This window comes from Ranitomeya imitator, chromosome 6, assembly GCF_032444005.1.
Source record: "Ranitomeya imitator isolate aRanImi1 chromosome 6, aRanImi1.pri, whole genome shotgun sequence".
NCBI lineage: Eukaryota > Metazoa > Chordata > Amphibia > Anura > Dendrobatidae > Ranitomeya > Ranitomeya imitator.
In genome coordinates, this window is record NC_091287.1 from 352,854,083 (window position 1) to 352,878,131 (window position 24,049).

The 24,049-nt window shown below is 44.5% G+C and overlaps 1 protein-coding gene across 2 annotated transcripts in view; it reads right to left on the reverse strand.

Moving 5' to 3' along the window:
• ZNF236 (zinc finger protein 236) overlaps positions 1–24,049 on the reverse strand; it is a 222,001-nt gene that overhangs the window by 188,339 nt on the left and 9,613 nt on the right. For both annotated transcript variants that reach the window (XM_069730951.1, XM_069730952.1), the window contains exons 4-5: positions 20,483–20,661; positions 19,304–19,428 (exon numbers count right to left, since the gene is read on the reverse strand). In XM_069730951.1, the coding sequence (XP_069587052.1) occupies positions 19,304–19,428; positions 20,483–20,661 (304 nt within the window). The remainder of the gene's footprint in view (positions 1–19,303; positions 19,429–20,482; positions 20,662–24,049) is intronic.

Sequence of the window (24,049 nt, forward strand, 5' to 3'; positions counted from 1 at the left end):
GCTTCAACAGGCTGACAACTGGGATGGTTTTCCAATAGTCTTGAGGGAGTTTCCAGAGGTGCTAAGCAACTGTCAGTATTTTTTTTAGTCAGTCTGCAGTTTACCTCATCCCAAATCAATTGAGTTGAGATCAGGTTCTTATGGAGGCCATATCATCTAACACAGCACTCCATCCCACTGGGTCATTATCCTACTGCAACACAATTGATGGTCCCACAACGTACAATCCAGATGGGATGGCATGTCCATTGCAGAATGATGTGGTAGCAACACTGGGCAAGTTTGTCTGGAATTTGGAATAAATCACCAACAATATCACCATCCTTTTCCATGCTTCATGGTGAACACCACATATGTAGAAACCATCGGTACACTGTGTGGAAATGTCTACCAACAGTGTCTTTGAAAATCACAAGTGATAGCCACAACCACTTTTTGAACACTGGTGATCCCAGAAATAAACTCTCGATGAGGCATGCCTCCTCATTAGAAGCCATTCCAGATCACTACCGGAAGAAGCTGTTCGAAAGAAAGCCAAGAGTGTATAAAGCGGTCATCAGACTAAAAAGGGGCTATTATGAGGAATATAAGGATAAAGGGGATTTCTCACAGACAAAAGTTTATTTTAATCAATACACCTTGGAATAATAACTTCCATAATTGGAATATGTTTAAATAAAATGTTTCTGTGCTGAGATAATCTGTTAAATGTGCCCCTGCTGTGTACTGTGTAATGTCTGTGTCTCCTGGGCAGGGGAGGAAGCAAAAGAGAGTATACAGACATTAAAGCAGGGGATCACAGAACACTCTGTCTTTGGAGGTAAAATGTTTGTTTGTTTGTTTGTTTTTTAAACGGCAGGGCAATGTTTTAGCTCGCAAAAAGAATCAGCTGTAATCCTGTTCTGCAAGGGAAATGCTACAATAGCCAGCCAAAACTTTATGCCTCCGACAGAAAATCATGAATATTGGAGTATTTATAAATCCGATAGTGATGGGACAAACATTTTTAGCTTCAGAGCGAATAGGGGAAGAATATGCATATTTCTTCATAACTGTAATATTTGCCTATAAGCCCCAAATCAAGTGGCCAGATAACTATCACCAGCCATGTCATGTTTGATCTCTGGGTAATGGTACAATCCCAATAAAAAAATATGGCGGCGATCTCGAACTTCTGCGATCATCCTGTCACACTTGGACAAGGGTAAGTCCAGCGGACGACACAACATATAAATACGACTTGATGGAAAAGGGGGAGGAAGGCCCTAAAACGTAGGGAGTGAGGGATGGGACACCTCCTGACACCAACCTGTGTCTGTCCCTAAGCCCCCCTAACGCCCCATGCGGGTCCTTTCCCTCATCGCCATCATGTGCCTAGTCCCTGACTGTCTCCTCTATTGATCCTGGCTAGTTTACTATCTGGCAAGAACGCTAGCCTCACCACTGCAAATGGTAACAATAAGGGAAAGAGACGAACAGGGGACAAACAAAAAAGGAAAAACTACTTAGCTCAGGCTCTGCTGCTAAGCCCACCGCAGCAGAGAAAACGGCTCTAAGAATTTGAACTCCCACAGCAGCGACACCACTGTCACAGGAGAGCTCCACACCCCCCTATAACTTGAGGATCAGCTGATGGCTCATACAGCTATGTAAAGGGAGGTGGGCGTGGTTACCAACCAACATCAGCTGACCAGCCTAAAAGTACTGCCAGCACAAGACTGACATTAATTCTTGCTGGACCAAAAGGAAAAAATATTTACATTTCAGCAGACCCAGAGAGCTTATAGCATTAGGGAAAAATTAAAAAAAATTCAGAGAGGCAGAGAACAACCAACAACCCGGCACACATGAGGTTATCAAGGGTGGTGTGTGGGTATAACTCAGGAGTTGATAAAAGGTCAAGCCACATTATGATCTTGGTTCCTTTAAAGAGATAAATATATAATATTAGCCTGCACTCTGTAAGGGTCGGGGTGCCGGTATGACAGACCGTGTGGTCTAGTAACAATATATAGTAATCTACCGCACTCCCTAGGTGGAATATCTTTTCAAAATGCTAATTTATTTAAATACAACAAAAGACATTAGATCAAATACGAGGTGATTGATATACAATGCATATGCGACACAACAGTGGTGACGTTTCGACCCTCCTGGGTCTTAGTCTAAGGTCGCTGTGAAAATAAAAACAACATACAAAGATAAATACAATAAACATAATATTACAGAATACCGTATTGGAAGTAGTTTACATTTGTGTAAGTACTAGTATTATTAGCCCAGGGCAAAATAATATTTACATACGCAATGAGGCTAAAATGGTTGTTTCACCGAACCTAATGTAATACATAAACCGGTATCCACGGAGAACCCCATCGATGGTAAACGGATATTACCTTAATCCAGGTACTGTGAATGGTTCTTATGGACCAAGGTATCCCTGTAATGTCCAGGGGCTAAAAGGAATAATAGTGGTATTAACATTGTGTGGATAAATGGTAGCTTACCAGCCTGATAGGGGTATTTATTTTTTTGTTATTTATTTATTTTTATTTATTACCGTTTAAACCTTTTAGAATGTATGACCTGGTAGTTGATCCGTATAAGATGGCACACCTAAGGGTTATAAATGTGGTGGTAAGGGGAAGTGCAGTGTTATAGTAGATTTTGGTATATAACAGGTTTTAATAAGGTGCCCTCTGTGCTCAGGAATAGGTATTTACCTTAATTGCCTATGTTTTTAAGCGGCGCCTCTGCGTCAACTGGCTTCTATGACATTATTATTAACCCCTTCTTTTTTTGTCCTTGCCTTTTAGACACACTGAGGCCGTCTATGTCTAGGTGAGTGTCTACTCCTAACCTTTTGGGTCTCTCTGTATATTTTAATTTTCATTTTTTTCATCTTATTAAAACCTGCTATATACCAAAATCTACTATAACACTGCACTTCCCCTTACCACCACATTTATAACCCTTAGGTGTGCCATCTTATACGGATCAACTACCAGGTCATACATTCTAAAAGGTTTAAACGGTAATAAATAAAAATAAATAAATAATAAAAAAATAAATACCCCTATCAGGCTGGTAAGCTACCATTTATCCACACAATGTTAATACCACTATTATTCCTTTTAGCCCCTGGACATTACAGGGATACCTTGGTCCATAAGAACCATTCACAGTACCTGGATTAAGGTAATATCCGATTACCATCGATGGGGTTCTCCGTGGATACCGGTTTATGTATTACATTAGGTTCGGTGAAACAACCATTTTAGCCTCATTGCGTATGTAAATATTATTTTGCCCTGGGCTAATAATACTAGTACTTACACAAATGTAAACTACTTCCAATACGGTATTCTGTAATATTATGTTTATTGTATTTATCTTTGTATGTTGTTTTTATTTTCACAGCGACCTTAGACTAAGACCCGGGAGGGTCGAAACGTCACCACTGTTGTGTCGCATATGCATTGTATATCAATCACCTCGTATTTGATCTAATGTCTTTTGTTGTATTTAAATAAATTAGCATTTTGAAAAGATATTCCACCTAGGGAGTGCGGTAGATTACTATATATTATACCTTTAAAGAGATACACATTGTGTATGTATGAATTCCAATCGCTGAACATCCTTAATAATGTGCTTTCATTCGACTGAGTTGACTGTGAGCGGCGTAGTAAGTTTCTTCCATTATTTTTTTTTTTTTTTCATTTTATGTACTATATATCCTGTGTGGTTTTGTGCCCTTTGTAAAATCTTTGCCATATTTCTTTATAAACACTTCCTCAATTTATATTAGAGTTTAATAGTTCTGTTCCTTTGGTTCTGTAAGCTTCACCCCGAAGCCATAAACTACCAGAAATCAGGCATCGTCAGCCTGTAAAGAACGACTGGTGGTGGCTGCCAGTTGTCTGGGGGTCATCATGGAATTCGCAGTGACTGTATCCGGGGTATATACATATATTCAAAGCAACAGAATCGGAGGTGTATATACACCAAACGCTCACTGTTCGTTTCGCGAGAACCGTTGATCGTCGCTCAATCGCGTAATTGTCTGAACGATATGGGACAGCAGAGAGCTGTTTGCTCCAAAGATAACAGCGGGGTGGTTAAGTGTGACTCTCAGGCTGGGATCTTTGACAAATTGGTGGCAGCAGTGGGATTCTGAGTGACCCCTCTGGTGTCATTCCTTGACACTCTGTATAATTACATATGATGACAGTATACTGTTAATACTCCGCATAATCACATTCCATACCGGTATAACGTTAATACTGTGTATAATCACATATGATGGCAGTATACTGTTAATACTAGTCTGTATAATCACATATCATTGAGTTATACTATTAATATTGCGTATAATCCCATGTGATGGCAGTATACTGTTAAAAATAGTCTGTATAATCACATATCGTTGCGGTATACTGTTAATACTGTGTATAATCACATGTGATGGCAGTATACTGTTAATACTAGTCTGTATAATCACATATTGCGGTATACTGTTAATACTGTGTATAATCACATATCATTGCGGTATACTGTTAATACTGTGTATAATCACATGTGATGGCAGTATACTGTAAATACGGTGTATAATCACGTCTTATGGCAGTTTTTGAGTTATAAGTACCACTTTTTACCATGTGCTTATCCAGTACATATATGGGGTACAGATTTTGCAGTCTTACCTGGACCCCTAGAACAATTCAAAAACTGCATTGGACAAGACCCTTGCTAAGAATAATAGTAATATTTTGAAGCCCTGTTCTATAATTTTGGGCCCCAGGATTTTAGCTCGGCCCCTGCGTGCTTAGGCTTAGATACCAGGCATTACAATGACTGAACAAGCCGCCATCCGGAGCTTGTAGGGCTTTATAAACAGTGGTTACAATAAATCCCAAATGATTGGAAGCTACAGACAAAAAAGGACAGCAGACTTCAGACACGCCAATACTTACACTGGCCAAGCATTTTTTTACTAGATGCAACTAATCTTTGTAACTCAATACATCATCATGTTCAAAATCTGTACTTTTTTGTTAGTAAAAAAATGAAAGTTCACACAGATGGCCGACGTCGCAATGCGTCGTTTTGGAGAAAAAACCGCATCCTGCAAAGTTGCCCGCAGGATGCGTTTTTTCTCCATCGACTTGCAATAGCGACGTATGGCCATACTTTGCATGCGTGATCCACTGGATGCGTCGGGTTTTGGCGGACCGTCCAGTGTTTCACACTGTGCATGCCCAGCAGGAAATATCGCTCTCACTATCTTTACTGCTCGGCAACGTAGACAGAAATGTGAAAGCAAACACTTCCGTCGGTACGTCGCGCCGACGCTTCGTGGCGGCCCCGTACTGACGGAAGTGTGAAAGAAGCCTAAGGCTGCTTTCACACTTCCGTCTTTTGTGTCACGTCGCAATCCGTCGATTTTTGAAAATGCAGGATCCTGCAAAAAAAAATCTGTCAGCGACGGGTCCTGCGCTGTCCGTCGTCAGCTATAATGGAAGCCTATGGGCGCAGGATCCGTCGCTGACCGTCACACACAGGAATCCAGAGATACATCACGTTTCTCCCTCTGAGCATGCCCGGAAGGATTTTCAAGTCCGGGTAAAAGAGTGAGAGTCTCTCTCTCTCTCTCATCCCGGAATTTCTCCATAGAAATTGTGGCAACAACACCAATGACGCATCCGTCATTACACTGGATGCGTCACATACGTTTTTGACCATTTTCGTGACGTCCGTCGATACGTCATTTTACTGCACAACGACGCACAGCAGAAGATGGACGTGTGAAAGGGGCCTAACCGTTACGCCTGTGTGAACAGAGCCCTACTAGCTCTCACAGCCGAGGTCTGGAACAATCAAATCCGGACCAGTGAGAAACAGGACAGAGAAAATATATGTAGCTTTAGCTTTCTCCCATCTCTTAGTAAAAAGCTACAGCTGATAAATAATGGTGCGATGTGTGAATCCAGCCTTGAAGACGTATTATCAGAGGTTTTCATTTCCACTACTGCTTGCGGTGTAGGGTTAGAAAAGAATATATTTTGATCCATTTCTGCTCTACAAAAAAAATTCTACAAAAACAAGACTGTGCCTTCATCTCCAGACGCTGACAGAAGATTATACGATATTCAGTGGCCTGTAACAGCCATGCACATACAATAATGAGCACCGAGGAAATGAACAGTGGAGACTTGGAAAATAAGGCAAACAGGATTTTTTCCATGGGTGAAGGTTGACCTCTAGTGGCTGAATAGAAACTGCAGGAAAAAAGTTCGGCGTGAGAAAAAAGCCAAGCAACAGGCTGCGGCAAAAGACAAAGCTATACCGACACGATCACAGTACCATTCACAGCAATGCAAAGGATAGGTGTTTGGAAGAAACGGAACTGACTTCTTTATGGGCTCAGAAAAAAATTCAATCTTAGGTCCATGACATTAATGAATCAAAATGTGTACCCACTGCCAATGGTAAACTTTGAGCGTAACAAACTGTGATACAAGAAGTGCCATAGCTGGATAGTTATGAGAATGAAGACATCGTATCATGCAGGAACAAATATCAGAAAAATGAAAGGAATAACTGATCAGCTAAACCTTCTAATAAAAATGGTGCTCGTATGTGAAGCGCTGATCTCAGGGATTGAAATAGGAGGTGGAATTAATACTAACAAATGTTCTCTATAGATTGTGTATTTTTACGGAGATCGAAAAACGGTAATTAGACCTACCGGTAATTGTATTTCCAGGAATCCATCCTGACAGCACCATTGGAGGATGTCCTTCTTACCCTCAGTGGGACAGGAACAACAAGAGGTTAAAAGGACCCTCCTCCACTCCATCCACCAGTGATTTTCCAAGTACCACATCTGGATGGATGCAAAAAAGAGAATTTATTCAACAAATTTACACCAATGTTACATCACATTAGTTTATTAATACAAACTTGCAGTGGGAGGGAACTAGTAGTGCTGTCAGGATGGATTCCTGGAAATACAATTACCAGTAGGTCTAATTACCGTTTTCCAGTTCACCACCTGATAGCACTATTGGAGGAATACCAAAAAATGGAAACCTAGGGTGGGACTACCGCATGCAAAACTTTTCTACCAAAAGCTAATTGCTCTGATGAGACATCTAGTTTATAGTGTCTGGCAAAAGTAGAAAGACTGGTCCAAGTCGCAGCCTTACAGATCTGCTCTGCTGAAGCTCCCCCACTCTCTGCCTAGCAATAGCTCGGGTTGAGTGGGCTCTAAGGGTATCTGGGGATCCTTCCCCTGGGCTGTATATGCTAGGTTTACAGTAGTCTTAATCCACCTAGCAATGGTTGACTTCGCTGCCTTACAACCTTTATTTGGTCCCCCGTACTGTATGAACAGGTTTGTGTCTCGTCTCAAAACTTCAGTCGCCCCTAGGTATTTCAGAACTGTCTCTCTAATGTCAAGGTTATGATAGACACCTTCCTTCGTGTTTCTAGGGTGTTGGCAGAATGAGGGAAGAATTACTTCTTGGTTTATGCTTGTAAATTAGACTACCTTGGGGAGAAAGCTGGATTGAGTCTTAAGACTATTCTGTAGTCAAAGATCCGGAGGTATGGATCCTGTAGGGATAGAGCCTGCATTTCCCCCAATCTCTTAGCTGAAGTGATGGCCACTAGGAAAGCTGTTTTAAAAGATAGATTGGCTATGTCCATGTCCTCTGATAGTAAATATGGGGATCTGCACAGTGCATTAAGGACCAAATTTAGGTTCCAAGGAGGAGACGATTTCCTCACAAGAGGTCTCATTCTTTGTATGGCTCTAGCAAATCTTGCTATCCAAGGATGGGAGGCTAATGATGAGTCAAAAAACACACTAAGGGCCGCAATCTGTACTTTTAAAGTACTAGGCCAGAGGCCTTTTTTAAATCCAAGTTGTAAAAAGTCAAGGATTCCAGGAATGTCTAGTTTTGAGGTATCTATAGGAATCTCTCCTAGGAAAGAGCAATACCGCTCCCAGATCCTGTTATAGATTGCTGAAGTCACCGGTTTCCTGCTTGCCTGGAGTGTCGTGATAACCTCTTCTGACAGGCCTCTGGATCTTACAGTCAGGCGTTCAGGATCCAGGCAGAGAGCTGTAGTGAATCCGGATTGCTGTGTAACACTGGACCTTGGCACAGAAGGTCCTGCCTCTTCGGCAGGAGGATAGGTGTTTCTGTCGTCATTCTGGATAGAAGAGAAAACCAGCTCCTCTTGGGCAAAAATGGAACCACCAGGATTACAGTTGCTCTTTCGCCCCGTATCTTCCGGAGTGTTCTCGGGATCAGTGGCAGAGGTGGGAAAGCGTACAGAAGACCTTCTCCCCAATGTTGAGACAGTGCGTCTACTCCCGCTGCTCCCTCTAGAGGATTGAGAGAGACAAATGCTCTGGCCTTTGCATTTGATCTGGTGACAATAAGATCCACTAGAGGCATCCCCCACCGCTGGCACAGATTGCTGAACACTTCTGGATTCAATTCCCATTCTCTGGGATCTACTGTCATTCTGCTTAGAAAATCTGCTACCTGGTTTTTGGCATCCTCTAGGTCAGTGGTCCCCAACCTTTCTGACCTTGAGAGCCACATTCAGCTAAGAGAGAGGGTCGCGAGCCACATTCAGCACTGAGAGAGGGTCGTGAGCCACATCCAGCTCCCACCCACTTCAAAGTAGGGTCAACCAAAGCCCCCATTACGGGTATAATGATAACCGAAGCTTTTCCACAGAAATCACTCCAAAGCAGTAGACTAAGATCCAGAGGTTCCCACAAAACCCCCATTCAGTATTCTCCCAGCAAGGACTCCCAACACACTGTCACATCCAGCTTTGAGCACCTCCTCTAACATGTAGTACCAACCTCCAGCGTACCATACCTAAAACATCTCTAAACCCCAAAGACCAGTAAATGTGCATCCAGATCTGCACTTCTGTGCAGGGCTACTCACAAAATTCACCATTTTGAGATGTACTCTTCATACCTGTTTGCTAGACCTGGACCGAATGCAACAATAATAATCTTTATTTTTATATAGCGCTAATATATTCCGCAGCGCTTTACAGTTTGCACACATTATCATCGCTGTCCCCGATGGGGCTCACAATCTAAATTCCCTATCAGTATGTCTTTGGAACAAGTTGGCAGACAGTCGCGAGCCACAATTCCTGGGACCGCGAGCCACATGTGGCTCCCGAGCTTCAGGTTGGGGAGCCCTGCTCTAGGTGAACTGCCGAGATGGACCTGACGGATTTTTCTGCCCATCTGAAAATCTGGTCTGCCAAGTGCTGTAGAGATGGATGTCTTGGGCCTGCCTGGTGCCTTAGAAATGCCACTGCTGTCACATTGTCGGACAGAATCCTCACGTGTCTGTCTCTGACTTGAGACTGGGCCTGGTAGAGCACTTTCCAAATTGCACACAGTTCTCTGAACTTTGATGACTTGGCCGACACTTCTGGACTCCACTTCCCTTGGTAGTATGTCCTTCCTATGTGCCCGCCCCATCCATACTAACTGGCGTCTGTGGTAACAGTGACACAGGGATAGAGGATCCATGGAACTCCCACCTTCAGGTTTTCCGGGACGGTCCACCAGGTTAGGGTCTTCTTTACCGAAGGAGAAAGAACCATCTTCTTCTCCAGAGAATTTTGCCTTCTGTCCCAAGATTTCAGAATTTGCTTCTGTAACCCCCGTGAGTGAAATTGGCTCCATTTCACACAGGGAATATAGGCCGTCATTAAGCCTAGGACACTCATTGCTTCCCTTATAGAGGAAGTAATTTTCCTGAACCGGTATATGTTCTCGATTAACGACTTCTGTCTTTCCTCTGGTAGAAAAGATGTTCTGGCGTTGGAATCTAATATGACCCCCAAAAATTTTATTCTGGAATTTGGAACTAGGCATGATTTTTCCCAATTCACAATCCACCCCAGATCTTGTAGAATGGAGAGTGTGAAGTCGCGGTCGATCTTGAGAAGCTTCTCTGACCTCGCCATTATCAAAAAGTCATCTAGGTATGGTACTATGGCAATACCTTGATTCCTTAGATAGGCTACTACTTCTAACATTAGTTTGATAAATATCCTTGGGGCCGAGGCTAGGCCGAAGGGGAGACACTTGAATTGAAAGTGATAAACTACCCCTCTGTTCGTTAGGGCGAATCTCAGGAATTTCTGGTAGCAAGCGTGTATTGGGACATGGTAGTATGCACTCTTTAGATCCAAGGTGCACATCACCATGTCCTTGTCTATGAGAGGTATTGTGGACTTTATAGACTCCATCCTGAATCTCCTGTACCTTATCCATCTGTTCAGGGGTTTCAGATTTATAATTGTCCGGGAGTCTCTTGATGTTTTTTTTTTTATTGAAAATAGGTGTGAATAATGGCGCTTGCCTCTCTCTGAGATGGGTACTGGGACGATTGCTTCTATTTCTAACAACTCCTGGATGTCTGGCCACATAGGAGAGTTTAAGATGGGAGAAGATCTTGTTACTACGAACCTTTCTGGAGGAGGACTGGTGAATTCTAATTTGTAACCGTGAGCAATCACCTGCAGAATCCAAGGGTTTTTGGATATTTTCTGCCAACCCCCCAGAAACCTTTGTAATCGACCTCCCACTCTGATGTCATTTATTCGGTTTCCCTGAACCTGAACCCTGGAAGATGGAGTCTCTACCTTTTCCACCCTTGGGATAGGACCATCTCCCAGTCTTCCCTTTTCCCCTGATGTCTGTCTTCTGACTAGGCCAGGATCTACGAAAGGGCTGGTATTTTTTAGTATTTTCCTCAGTGAACCATTTCTTTTTGCCTGAGGCTTTTTCTAATATGTCGTCTAGAATAGGCCCAAACACTTTACCCCCTGAAAACGGGATCCCACAAAGTTTATTCTTTGACTGAATATCGCCTGACCATATCTTTAGCCAGATTGCTCTTCTGGCTGCATTGGATAAGGATTCGCTTCTGGCGGCGAATCGTACAGATTCCGCCGAAGCATCCGCCATGAAACCTGTTGCCAGCTTTAGTAATGGTAGGGATTTGAGGATAACATCTCTAGAAGTTTTAGCCTTGAGATATTCTTCCAAATTGTCCATCCATAAATGCATGGACCGGGCTACCGAGGTTGCTGCTATATTGGCATGTATTATTGTAGCCGAGAATTCCCAAGTTCTCAACAGTCCATCTGCTTTGCGATCCATTGGATCCTTCAACGTGGAGAAGTCCTTAAAACGGAATCGCCGTCTTCTTTGCCACTTTTGCTAATGGCACATCTATCTTAGGAACTTCATCCCAAACCTTTATATCGTCTGGATTATAAGGTAAACGGAGTCTAAAGTCTCTAGGTACCACTAGCCTTTTCTCCGCCTCCTGCCATTCTTTTAATATCATGGAACGGATATGATTATTAACCGGGAAAACTTTCGTGAGTTGAGCATGCAGACCGCCAAATATTTCATCTTGGATAGGGGTTTCCTCTTGAGTGTCCTGTAACTGCATGGTGTTACGTACTGCATGTAGGAGTTCATCCGTATCTGCTGCCAAGAAGAGATATTTCATTCCTCTTCCTAATGGTTCTTCCCTTTCTTCTTGATCCGACCCCTCCGTATCTTCTTGGTCTGAAGAAGGGCTAGACTCCCTCGGTCTTTTCTGCGATGTTTGCGGTTCTGTCTGGCTTGTCTGGGAAAGATTCAGGCTCGAGATGGATGCCTGAACCTCCTGACGTATCATTGCTCTCATATTAGTTAATAATGAGGTTTGTTCTTCGCCGACGATCTTAGATGTGCATGACTTGCAGAGCGGTTTCCGCCAGTTCTCAGGAAATCTAGCTGCGCAAATGGGACATTTATTCTTCCCAACCTTTTTCTTTTCAGGTGCGGGGTTGGGAGGCTCTCCCTAAAATATACAGAGACCACCGAATAGGGGGTAGGGGGGTAGGGAATAGACAGAAAGCATTGTAGCATGGCTTTGAATAGCCTACTCACTTGCACCTGTGACAGCTCTGGCGGATTCCTCCATTATGAAGGTACAATAGCCGGGTACTCCTTATCAGGATGGCCAACGGCACATAACTCCACATCCCGCATACATCCCCCAGCAAACAGGCGCCCGGACCGAGAGCCCCCAGTATGGAGGAACGGATCCGACCCCAGGATCAGCGCTACACTGGGGGAGCTGAGGGATCCCCCATGGCAGGTATCAGCAACAGATGTCTTGCAGTGGGGAAGGGAAAGGCTGGGCCCCCCCATCTCCACCATCTGTACAGCACCGTCTGAGGATAAGCTTGCCGTTCCTATCGACAGTGGGACAGGAAAAACACTGGTGGGTGGAGTGGGGAGGGTCCTTTTAACCGCTTGTTGTTAGTGTCCCACTGAGGGCAAGAACAACGTCCTCCAATGGTGCTGTCAGGTGGTGAACTGGAAAAATTATTTTAAAGGATCCCATACACAATAGATAGTGGTCAGCCAAGTTATGTTTCGCTGGTAGGTTCGGTGGGCAACGCTCTCTTCCAGGACTCCTTTGCACTCCTATGTAACCTATAAGAGAGCCGCTGCTGGACTCAACTTATCTCCCCTAGAGATCATCTGTTGGGGGAAGAGTCGGGACACGCCCATACACATTAAGTGTCTGTTGAGATCCCCGATATCAGTGGGCTCGGGTAATGTCTATGGGGGGGTGGGAGGACCGGGACCGCCCCTGGGTGAGTAGAATCTAACTTGTTTTTCTTATCTTTCAGGTTACATTGGGGGCTTATCTACAGCATTACAGAATGCTGTTCTACCTGATCTATCTATCAAAATAAATGAAATCACACTTTCCTCTGTCCCCAAAATCCGCTGCCTCGGAGTAACCCTTGACTCTGCCCTGTCCTTCAAACCGCACATCCAAGTTCTCACCACCTCCTGTTGCCTCCAGCTCAAAAATATTTCCAGAATCCGTCCTTTCCTCAACCCACACTCTACCAAAATGTTCGTGCATGCCCTAATCATCTCCCGCCTGGACTACTGCAACATACTCCTCTGTGGCCTACCTTCTAACATGCTCGCACCCCTCCAGTCCATCCTTAACTCTGCTGCCCGACTAATTAATCTCTCTCCTTGCTACACTCCTGCTTCCCTTCTTTGCAAATCCCTTCACTGGCTCCCAATTTCCCAGCGTATCCAGTTTAAATTACTAACACTGACCTACAAAGCCATCCATAATCTTTCTCCTCTGTATATTTCCAAACTAATCTCTCAATATCTTCCCTCACGTAATCTCCGGTCCCCCCCAAGACCTCCTCCTCTCCTCTACGCTTATTCGCTCCTCACCCAATCGTCTCCAAGACTTCTCCCGAATATCACCCATCCTCTGGAATTCAGTGTCCAAACACATCCGGTTATCCACTATTTTGGATCCTTCAAAAGGAACCTGAAAACCCACCTCTTCAAGGAAGCTTACAGCCTGTAAAGACCACACGGCCACCTCAACACCATTGAAGCTACTGCAACCCTCAACCTACTGTCTCCTTCCCCATAATGATGTAGAATGTAAGCCCGCAAGGGCAGGGTCCTCGCCCCTCTGTATCAGTCTGTCATTGTTAGTTTTGTTTACTGTAAGTGATATTTGTATTTTGATTTAACCCCTTCTCATGTACAGCACCATGGAATTAATGGTGCTATATAAATAAATAATAATAATAATAATAATAGATAAGCCCCTGATGATGGTGGCCGCAGTTTATATACGAAATATGAGGTGACAGATTCCCTTTAAATGGGAGATTTACGGTGAAGGAAAACCGTACACCTTTCTGAACAGTGCCTGGGAGGCTGTGGTTGGTGCTGCCCAAAAAGTTAATCATCAACAGATTAGTAAACTGACAGACTTCATGGATGGAAGGATGATGACAATTACTCAAATGAAGGGTGGCTATACTCGTCCCTAAAAAGATGGGCGACTATACTCGTCCCTGAAAGGAAGTGCGACTATACTCGTCCCTGAAAGGAAAGGCGACTATACTCGTCCCTGAAAAGAAGGGTGACGATACTCGTCCCTGAGAAGAAGGGCGACTATACTCGCCCCTGAGAAGAAGGGCGACTATTCTCGTCCCTGAAAAGAAGGGCGACTATACTCGTCCCTGAATAGAAGGGCGACTACACTGTGTGCAGAATTATTAGGCAAGTTGTATTTTAGAGGATTATTTTTATTATTGATCAACAACTATGTTCACAATCAACCCAAAAGACTCAAATATCAAAGCTTAATATTTTTGGAATTAGGCAAGGTTTTTTTTTTTAGATTTGGCTATCTTAGGAGGATATCTGTTTGTTCAGGTAACTTACTGTGCAGAATTATTAGGCAACTTAATAAAAACCAAATGTATTCCCATCTCACTTGTTTATTTTCACCAGGTAAACCAATATAACGGCACAAAATTTATAAATAAACATTTGACATGCAAAAACAAAACCCCAAAAAATTAGTGACCAATATAGCCACCTTTCTTTATGATGACACTAACAGCCTTCCATCCATAGATTCTGTCAGTTGCTTGATCTGTTTACGATCAACATTGCGTGCAGCAGCCACCACAGCCTCCCAGACACTGTTCCGAGAGGTGTACTGTTTTCCCTCCCTGTAGATTTCACATTTTATGAGGGACCACAGGTTCTCCATGGGGTTCAGATCAGGTGAACAAGGGGGCCATGTCATTATTTTTCTTCTTTGAGACCTTTACTGGCCAGCCACGCTGTGGAGTAGTTGGAGGCATGTGATGGAGCATTGTCCTGTATGAAAATCATGTTTTTCTTGAACCATACCGACTTCTTCCTGTACCACTGCTTGAAGAAGTTGTCTTCCAGAAAGTGGCAGTAGGTCTGGGAGTTGAGCTTCACTCCATCCTCAACCCGAAAAGGACCCACAAGTTCATCTTTGAGGCCGGCGTCACACTTGCGAGTTTTACGGACGTAAGAGCGCAGAAACTACGTCCGTCTCGCAAAAAATACGGCACAATTATTCTCTATGCCCCTGCTCCTATCTGCCGTATTAAACTGATCAGTATTATACAGCTTTCTACGGCCATAGAAAATCGCAGCATGCTGCGTTTGCCACCATATTGCGCAAATAAAACGTCAATGAAAGTCTATGGAAGCCCCAAAAATACGGATTACACACGGACCAGCAGTGTGACTTGCGAGGAATACGCAGCGCTGTTAGAGAGAAAAGCCAGCAATTCAGTGCGGTGTAGAGTAAAATCACACTGACAGCTTACAGTAGAATAGGTAGAATAAATGTGTACACATAGAATAGGTATATATATATATATATATATATATATCATTGAGACACATATGTATATATATTAATATTTCATCCAGTGCGATATAGCAGAAAGCCGGTATACATACATACACACAGTATATATTGTTTTTTTTGTTTTTTTTTTTACACATGGATCCCTTGTATAGCCGTATGCCGGTTTTGCAAGCCTGCGATAAAAACACGCATTACGGCTGCCATACGGATTACATACGGAGGATGCCATGCGCAAAAAACGGTGACACACCCTGCCTACAGAGGAGCTACGGACCACTATTTTCGGGACTTTTCAGCGTATTACGGCCGTAATATACGGACCGTATTTTCATACGCTGTGTGTGACGCCGGCCTGATGATCCCAGCCCATAGCAGTACCCCACCTCCACCTTGCTGGCATCTGAATCGGAGTGGAGCTCTCTGCCCTTTACTGATCCAGCCTCTGGCTTTTCAAGAGTCACTCTCATTTCATCAGTCCATAAAACCTTTGAAAAGTCAGTCTTAAGATATTTCTTGGCCCAGTCTTGACGTTTTATCTTATGTTTCTTGTTGAAAGGTGGTCGTTTTTCAGCCTTCCTTACCTTGGCCATGTCCATGAGTATTGCACACCTTGTGCTTTTTGTTACTCCAGTAACATTGCAGCTCTGAAATATTGCAAAACTGGTGGCAAATGGCATCTTGGCAGCTTCAGGCTTAGTGCACACGTTGCAGAATTGCCGCGAAAATTTCCGCGGCAATTCCGCAACTCCTGCTGTGGGTATATCGCATGTGGAATTGGCATGCGTATTCCAGCTAAACACTAGCGTTTTGCAAGCATAATTAGCTTGCAGAATGCTAGCGTTTTCCAAGCGATCTGGAGCATTGCTTGGAAAACTGATTGACAGGTTGGTCACACTTGTCAAACATGCAGCATGCAGCATCAATAGTAAAAAGATAGAACATTAAAAATATTAAAAAAATTAAAAAAAATCATGATATTCTCACCTTCTGGTGTCCCCGGCAGTCTTCCCGCTCCTCGTGATACTCCGGTCCCAATAATGCATTGCAGCAATGACCTCAGATGACGTAGCGGTCATTTTCGCAATGCATTATTGGGAATGGAAGCATCGCGAAGAGCGGGAAGACTGCTGGGGACGCCGGAAGGTGAGAATATCATGATTTTTTATTTTAATTCTTTTTTAACAATTATATGTTTCCTAGGGCCTGGAGGAGAATCTCCTCTCCTGCACCCTGGGTACCATCCACACATGATCTGCTTACTTCCCGCATGGTGGGCTTAGCCACATGCGGAAAGTAAGTGGATCAATGCATTCCTATGTGTGCGGAATCCCCGTGATTCCGCACAAAGAATGAACATGCTGTGTTTTTTTCCGGAATGTGATTCCGCCACGAAAACATGTGCACAAAAATAGCTGATTGCATTCTAAAAATAGGATGGTATGCATATTTTTCACGGTTCTATCGCGTTTGTATAGCGAAAAAAACGCGATAAATCCTGAACGTGTGCACACAGCCTCACACTTGATTTTCCTCAATTCATGGGCAGTTATTTTGCGCCTTTTTTGCCCAACACGCTTCTTGCGACCCTGTTGGCTACTTCCCATGAAACGCTTGATTGTTCAGTGATCACGCTTCAAAAGTTTGGCAATTTCAAGACTGCTGCATCCCTCTGCAAGACATCTCACAATTTTGGACTTTTCCGAGCCCGTCAAATCTCTCTTCTGACCCATTTTGCCAAAGGAAAGGAAGTTGCCTAATAATTAAGCACACCTTATATAGGGTTTTGATGTCATTAGACAACACCCCTCCTCATTACAGAGATGCACATCACCTGATTTACTTAATTGGTAGTTGGCTCTCAAGCCTGAACAGCTTGGAGTAGGTGTCAGAACTTCCGAACCCCTGGAGTGAACCCACAGTACCGCGACAACGAACTTCCCAAGGGTGAGCTAACCAGATGGACCAACCCCTATACAGGGAGCGTTAGGGGCAGACCCGAGGGAGACAATTGCCGCGGAAGCTGATACAGGGGAACAGGAAGCAGGAGAGGAAGGACGCGGAAGTGGCTAAGGCGGAGACACAGGACTGAGTGGCAGTGACTGAAGCACAGAGTGGACTGGATATGGCGGACGACCAAGACAGGCAGGGTATGGCGGAAACCCAGGATGGACTAGATAAAGCGGACGCCCAGGACTGGCAGGGAATGGCGGAGACACAGGATGGACTGGATATGGCGGACGCCCAGGACTGGCAGAGAATGGCGCAGACACAGGACGGACTGGATATGGCGGATGCCCAGGACTGGCAGGGAATGGCGGAGACACAGGACGGACTCGATATGGCGGACTGGTCACTGAGATTTTTTTTAAATGTCAAAAATGCATTTTTGCACATTGAGTTGTTTTGTTTATATTTATGTAATTTAACTGCATAATAATTCTGCACAATAATAGTTACCCAATAATCCTGTACATAGAGAATCTCCTAAGAAAGACAAAACCTCAGTTCTTAAATACGGTAATCAGGTTTTAGTTTTATTAACATTTTGGATTGACTGACAGCATTGTAGTTATTCAATTCATTGTAGTTATTCAATAATAAAATGAATCATCAAAAATACAATTTGCCTAATAATTGTGCACATAGTGTATACATCTATTTCCATATTTTCAGATGGGGATTTCTGTATTGTTATTTTACTTTTAATAAAAAATACCAACAGCATCTCCCTATCTAATTGTCTACTGCTTGATGCCAAGGGGATCAACTACCACTGCTATATAGCAGCGTTGGCTGGATGCGCAGGGCTTACGAGTATGTCACCACCACACTGAGACTGGCCAAGATTGATGGAGAGCGGCGTTAGCTCTCGATGCTGGCCATCTTATGCCTCACTATGCCTCATATAGCAGCAAGCTGGCAACGTGGCAGTGCTGCTGGATTGAACTAATATAGAGAGAAGAATTATATCGGCTCATCGATGAGGGTAGTTGTCCCTGGATGGGTGCGGTGCAAGGAAATCCTGAGCCTGGTTCCCAAGTGAGACAAGGTAAGTATAAGGAAGAAAATATCCAGCTACTGCCAAGGGATTAAATTATTTCTAAAAAAAATAAAATGTACTGATGCATTAAAAAATATGGTTAAAAACATTGCACTAGGTCTACGCGTTTCAAGCAAAAAAAGCTCTTGGTTATGGCACTAATCAAACATACATAGAATCATTAAATACCTATAGCCACATGACCTGACACTATAGTGATGCCTATAATTAATCTCAAATAATCACACTTATGTTTTTAACATGTGTCAATAAAATTCCCTGGGTGGTACCTGGATATTTTGTTCCTTATACTTCCCTCAGCTTGAACTACCTGAAGCCAGCAGACAGGGGAGCGGTGCGCTCCTGCTTAAGAACATGGGACAAACCCTTTAATCATATATTGCTAGGTTTAGTGTTCCTTTAAGTCCATTGAATTACAATGCCAGGATCAGTCTAAATTGTAACCAGGCACTGGAGAGCAGGGCACAGCAAATAATTATACAATTCCTCCTTCTAATTACTTGCTTATGATGCAGATATTACTAACAACTAGTGATGAGTAAATGTGCTCTGATAAGGTGCTATCCGAGCATGCTAGGGTGCCAACAGAGCGTCTTCATCGTGCTCAAAAAAAATATGTTCCGAGTCCCTGCCCCTGCATGTATCGCGCCTGTTCGACAGCCACAACACATGCAGGTACTGCCTGTTTCTTAGACAACCCCTCCATGTGTTGCGCCTGTAGATCGGCCATGAGACATGCAGCCGCAGAGACACTAACACTCGATTAGCACACGAGCATGCTCAGATAACACCTTATCCGAACACGTTCTCTCATCAATACTACCACCACTTTCTTATTCCCGTGTTCTCGTTATAGGAACACGACAGAAAATCCCAGATCACCTACTGAACTGCGATCAGCGTCTGAGCGGCACTTTCTTACCTGTGTGGATTCTAATATGGCGCGTTAACTGACTTGGCTTCTGAAACGTTTTACCGCAGTGTGGACAGGAGTAGGAGAATCCACTTCTATCTATGTTTCTATTGTAAGATCTGGAACTTGTGACCCTGGAAATGCACAAAAGCAAAATGTGAACAACACTGCAGGAAAAGTTGCCAGAAATGACATAGATGCAGAATAAAGAAGCTTTGGTCTCTACTGCTGACATTCAAGGGCTCCAAGAATTCTGCAAGAGCAGTGTTTTGTCTTCTGAAAAGTGATGTTCGGAATAAATTATTGATAAAGAATCTGATACAGCTCGGAATAGCCTCTGCAGGAGATATGAATACTGCTGCTATGGCAAAGTAGCAAGAAAGGGATTGGGATGAGTGATAGCTAGAGTTTCAACACTCTGCACATTGTTTAGCAAATGGCTTATGGAAAAATCTTACCTTGGTGGTTAAAGAGTAAAAAATCCAATTTGTTTCCTATTTGGATTTCTGCTAAAATCTCTACATGCACGGGAAATAAGTCTGGAGCAATCAATGGATGGGCAGATTACGCCTACACTAAAGCTAAATAGTGAATAAGAGAAGTCATCCATATGAGACGCTGGGGGCTGAAACTTTAGGACCCCCCCCCCACACACACACACACACACACACACACACACACACACACATGTATATGTTTGGGCATACTTATATTTCTAGGATTTAATTTGTATATATCCATTTAGTGTTGTTTTACATATAGGTAGAAACCTGTCAATGACCTGGACAGGGGCAGGGACGATCTCTTTGGGGGTGAAACCAGACTAATCACGTCTCTACCTATGGTCCTGAACCTTCATAATGTTTTCTCTGAAACACGGGCGAGTGCAGCCAGGTTCTAATTCAAGCTATCTGTTTAGGCAGCATGACCTGTGTGACAGGTTCCCTTTAATACGGTATAACCATTATGGTAATCACTGTTTGCATGGTGCCTCATCTTCCAGGTACCTTTTGAAAATTTGCATAGAAACTTTAGTCCGGCCCAATGATCCCAATAGCATGAGGCTTGGTTAATGTAGCTTTTTTCCATTTTTAAACATAGAGCTGGCATTATGTCATCATTAATGGCCTTACAACCACATGTTACATGCCAAGACAGCACATAAACTCAAGAAAAAGTCATGTATACCTTATTTTAAAATGTGTTTTCAAGTGATCTTTAAGCTGTGGAGCAGAGTCAAACGTCTTCTTGCATGACTTACAGCTGTAGGTCTTGCTACCTGCCAGCTCTTGCCGGTGTTCCTCCATATGAAGCGACAGATGGGTTTGTAGTGTGAACTCATCGCCACATTCAGAACAGATGAGGATCTATGGAGATAAAAAAAAAAGTAAACTCCAGGTTTTATGAAGTCCAATAAATCATTGGCTTACATTACATCTACAGAGCACATGCTGTTCCTGCTCATTAAATGGGCCCAGGTGAAAGGACGTCATCAGTGACCTCCCAATACAGGGCATGTCACTAAGAAGGGGTTAATAAACTAGCAGTGACCAGGCTCACGGCAGACTGGATCACATAAGCAGTACACAGTACAGGCAATAACGCTTGCTGGAGAGCCATCATATTGCGAATGCAGAGAGCAAGGTCAACGCATGTATAGCGCACACAGTAGCCTGCCCTTTTACACTACACCGATGAAACAGGACAGGCATGTCATGTACCCACCGCCACCGTATTACATTTTGCCGTGGGCAACAAGACTCGAAGGAGATACGGACTGTATTAGGTAGTGGAGAGGGGGCACTCAGACCAGAATAACAGATAGGACTCTCTGCTAGACTAAAAATCAAAGAAAGAGCAGAGGTGTAACTGATAGTCTTGGTTACTTACCAGTAACTGTATGTTTCGGAGCTCATGACAGCACCACAAGAGAGGGAACATGAAACCTAGAGACATAAAAGGGTGGCACCTCTCGCACGCATCAGTTGTATTACATAGCACAAGAGGACCTCCTATGGTTAATGGCAGAAATATACAATACACCTAACACCCGATGATTTCATACTCGTGAATATTTACACACACCCACACGTGAAGGGAGGGAATATAAGGGTGCTGCCATGAGCTCCGAAAAATACTGTTACCGGTAAGTAATTAAGACTATTTGGTCGAGTTTAGGGGCCTTATCCCAGGTGCTTACTACATGGGTCAACAAAAGGGTACCTCCTTTTAAATGCTGTGGGAAGGGAACCTTTCTTTTCTGGTCTCTTCCACTCCCGTCATACTAGAGATTGGATTTTACCGTTCAAAGGGAAGGACCTGCGCTTCCTCTGGTCCAGCCCCCCAAACATGACATCCTGAACCGATCATTCAGGCTTTGACTCCACTATCCTACTCTAACAGTGGTTTTTTTTGACTCCACTATCCCCATACATATTGCTCCTGACTGCCTTCACCAATTTATCCATCCGGTCTATGGGAAAACAGAAGCGACCAGAGTCGTCTTCCAAAGAAGAGGATGCTGAAGGAGATGATCTGGAAGAGTCCTCATCCCCAATAAATTCATTAGAGGAGTCTAATTCCGGAAACCTAGTCTTCTGTCCTTTCCCCTTCCCTTTAGAGCATTCTCCTTGGGAAAGGGATTTCACAGCCTTTCTCACTTCAGCTCTAAAAATTTATTTTGGGCTCGTGGCGAAGTTAGGGGTCTCCTCTAGTACCATCTGCTGGATACAAGACTGACACAATCTTTTTGGAGAAGAGTCCGGCAAGGGGGACCTGAAAAGGGCACACTCCTTATGTCTCGACTTCCCTACGCACTTCTTTCTCTGGTAGGATCAGGATAAAATAAGAGGAAGACTATAACACCAAGTGAACTTTCCTGAAGATCACTTACCAGTGTGGCAAAAGAATAGGTACTGGATTACGAGGGGGGGGCATCTCAGCAGACACTGCTGACTCATCCACTCTGCTGGAGTGTCTGTGGCTGTACATCGCTGTAGATTCCAGACTCTCGTTTGCATGGCTACTTCCCGCACTCTCACAGGTCTTTTGCTGGGCTGTACGGGCTTCTGAACGAGCTGCTGATTCTGCAGCAGTGCAAGGTCTACCTGCTGTTGCTGCTCGCATAACTCCATTCTCCTGAACAAAGATTAGGCCCAGAAGCACTGAGGTCTGTTTGTGCCCCTTTTAAACACTTGGCACGCCGCCCCGAACCCCCCCCCTCCCCCGGGATATCCGGGTAAGCAGGCCCTGGTCCTTGGAGCAATCATTCCTCCCCAAGAGTTCACCGCAACTCCCCCAGATGTTATGCAACTGCTCCAAGTGCCCCGCCCCCTCCGCAGGCCTATCACCATGCCACCAGTCACCGGCCCACAAAATTGACCCAGGTACCCCTCCCTGGACCCCAGCTTCAGCCCCGACGGCCACAGCTGCGTACCGCAGCGCACCCCGGTTGTGTTATCCGGCTGCGACCCCCAGCCATCAGGATGTGTCCCAGGCTCCACCCCGACGAGAACCATGATGTCCCCAGTCATGTCCCCCGGAACCGTCAGCCGCATCGTAAGGGCAAGCTCAGGACGCGTCATCAGCCCAGCCCCTGGCCGGCCTCTGGGACCGCCCCAGTCGGAACATGCAGCACGCTCACGGACATCCCCAGATGCGTCACTGGAGCCCTAGGACACATCCCCAGCCCTCAGGCCGGACGCTTCAGAGGGCGCCACGCCAGAAACCACGCTGCTACTCCAGGGGTATACTTACCTGTCTTCCAGCGCTGACCTCCCGTAACTGGTAGTCCTCCAGGGACACCGCTCCGCCTACTGTCATGTGGTCTACTGTTGTGAATTCTGTTGTCGGGCTCCCTCCTGTGGTCATGAATGGTACTTCGGCTGGTTCTGTCCATGGACTTCCTCTGGTGGGTGTTTCTGAGTTTCCTTCCACAGGTGACGAGGTTAATTCGTTAGCTGGCTGCTCTATTTAACTCCACTTAGATCTTTGCTCCATGCCACCTGTCAATGTTCCAGTATTGGTCTAGTTCACTCCTGGATCGTTCTTGTGACCTGTCTTCCCAGCAGAAGCTAAGTTCCAGCTTGTATTTCTTTGGTTTGCTATTTTTCTGTCCAGCTTGCTATTTTTATTGTTGTCTTGCTTGCTGGAAGCTCTGGGATGCAGAGGGAGCGCCTCCGCACCGTGAGTCGGTGCGGAGGGTCTTTTTGCGCCCTCTGCGTGGTCTTTTTGTAGGTTTTTGTGCTGACCGCAAAGTAACCTTTCCTATCCTCGGTCTGTTCAGTAAGTCGGGCCTCACTTTGCTAAATCTATTTCATCTCTGTGTTTGTATTTTCATCTTTACTCACAGTCATTATATGTGGGGGGCTGCCTTTTCCTTTGGGGAATTTCTCTGAGGCAAGGTAGGCTTTAGTTTTCTATCTTCAGGGCTAGCTAGTTCCTTAGGCTGTGCCGAGTTGCATAGAGAGCGTTAGGCGCAATCCACGGCTATTTCTAGTGTGTCTGATAGGATTAGGGATTGCGGTCAGCAGAGTTCCCACATCCCAGAGCTCGTCCTTTATTATCAGTAACTATCAGGTCATTCCGTGTGCTCTTGACCACCAGGTCATAACAGTCCCTGGACCCACTATGGCGCTTCCAGGGACCCCGCACCAGCCGAGGCAGGGGACCACCTCTGCCTGAACAGACCCGCTGGGCCTGGGAATCCGTTTGAATCTTCATACAGATATGTCTGATGAGATTCCTTGTTCAGGG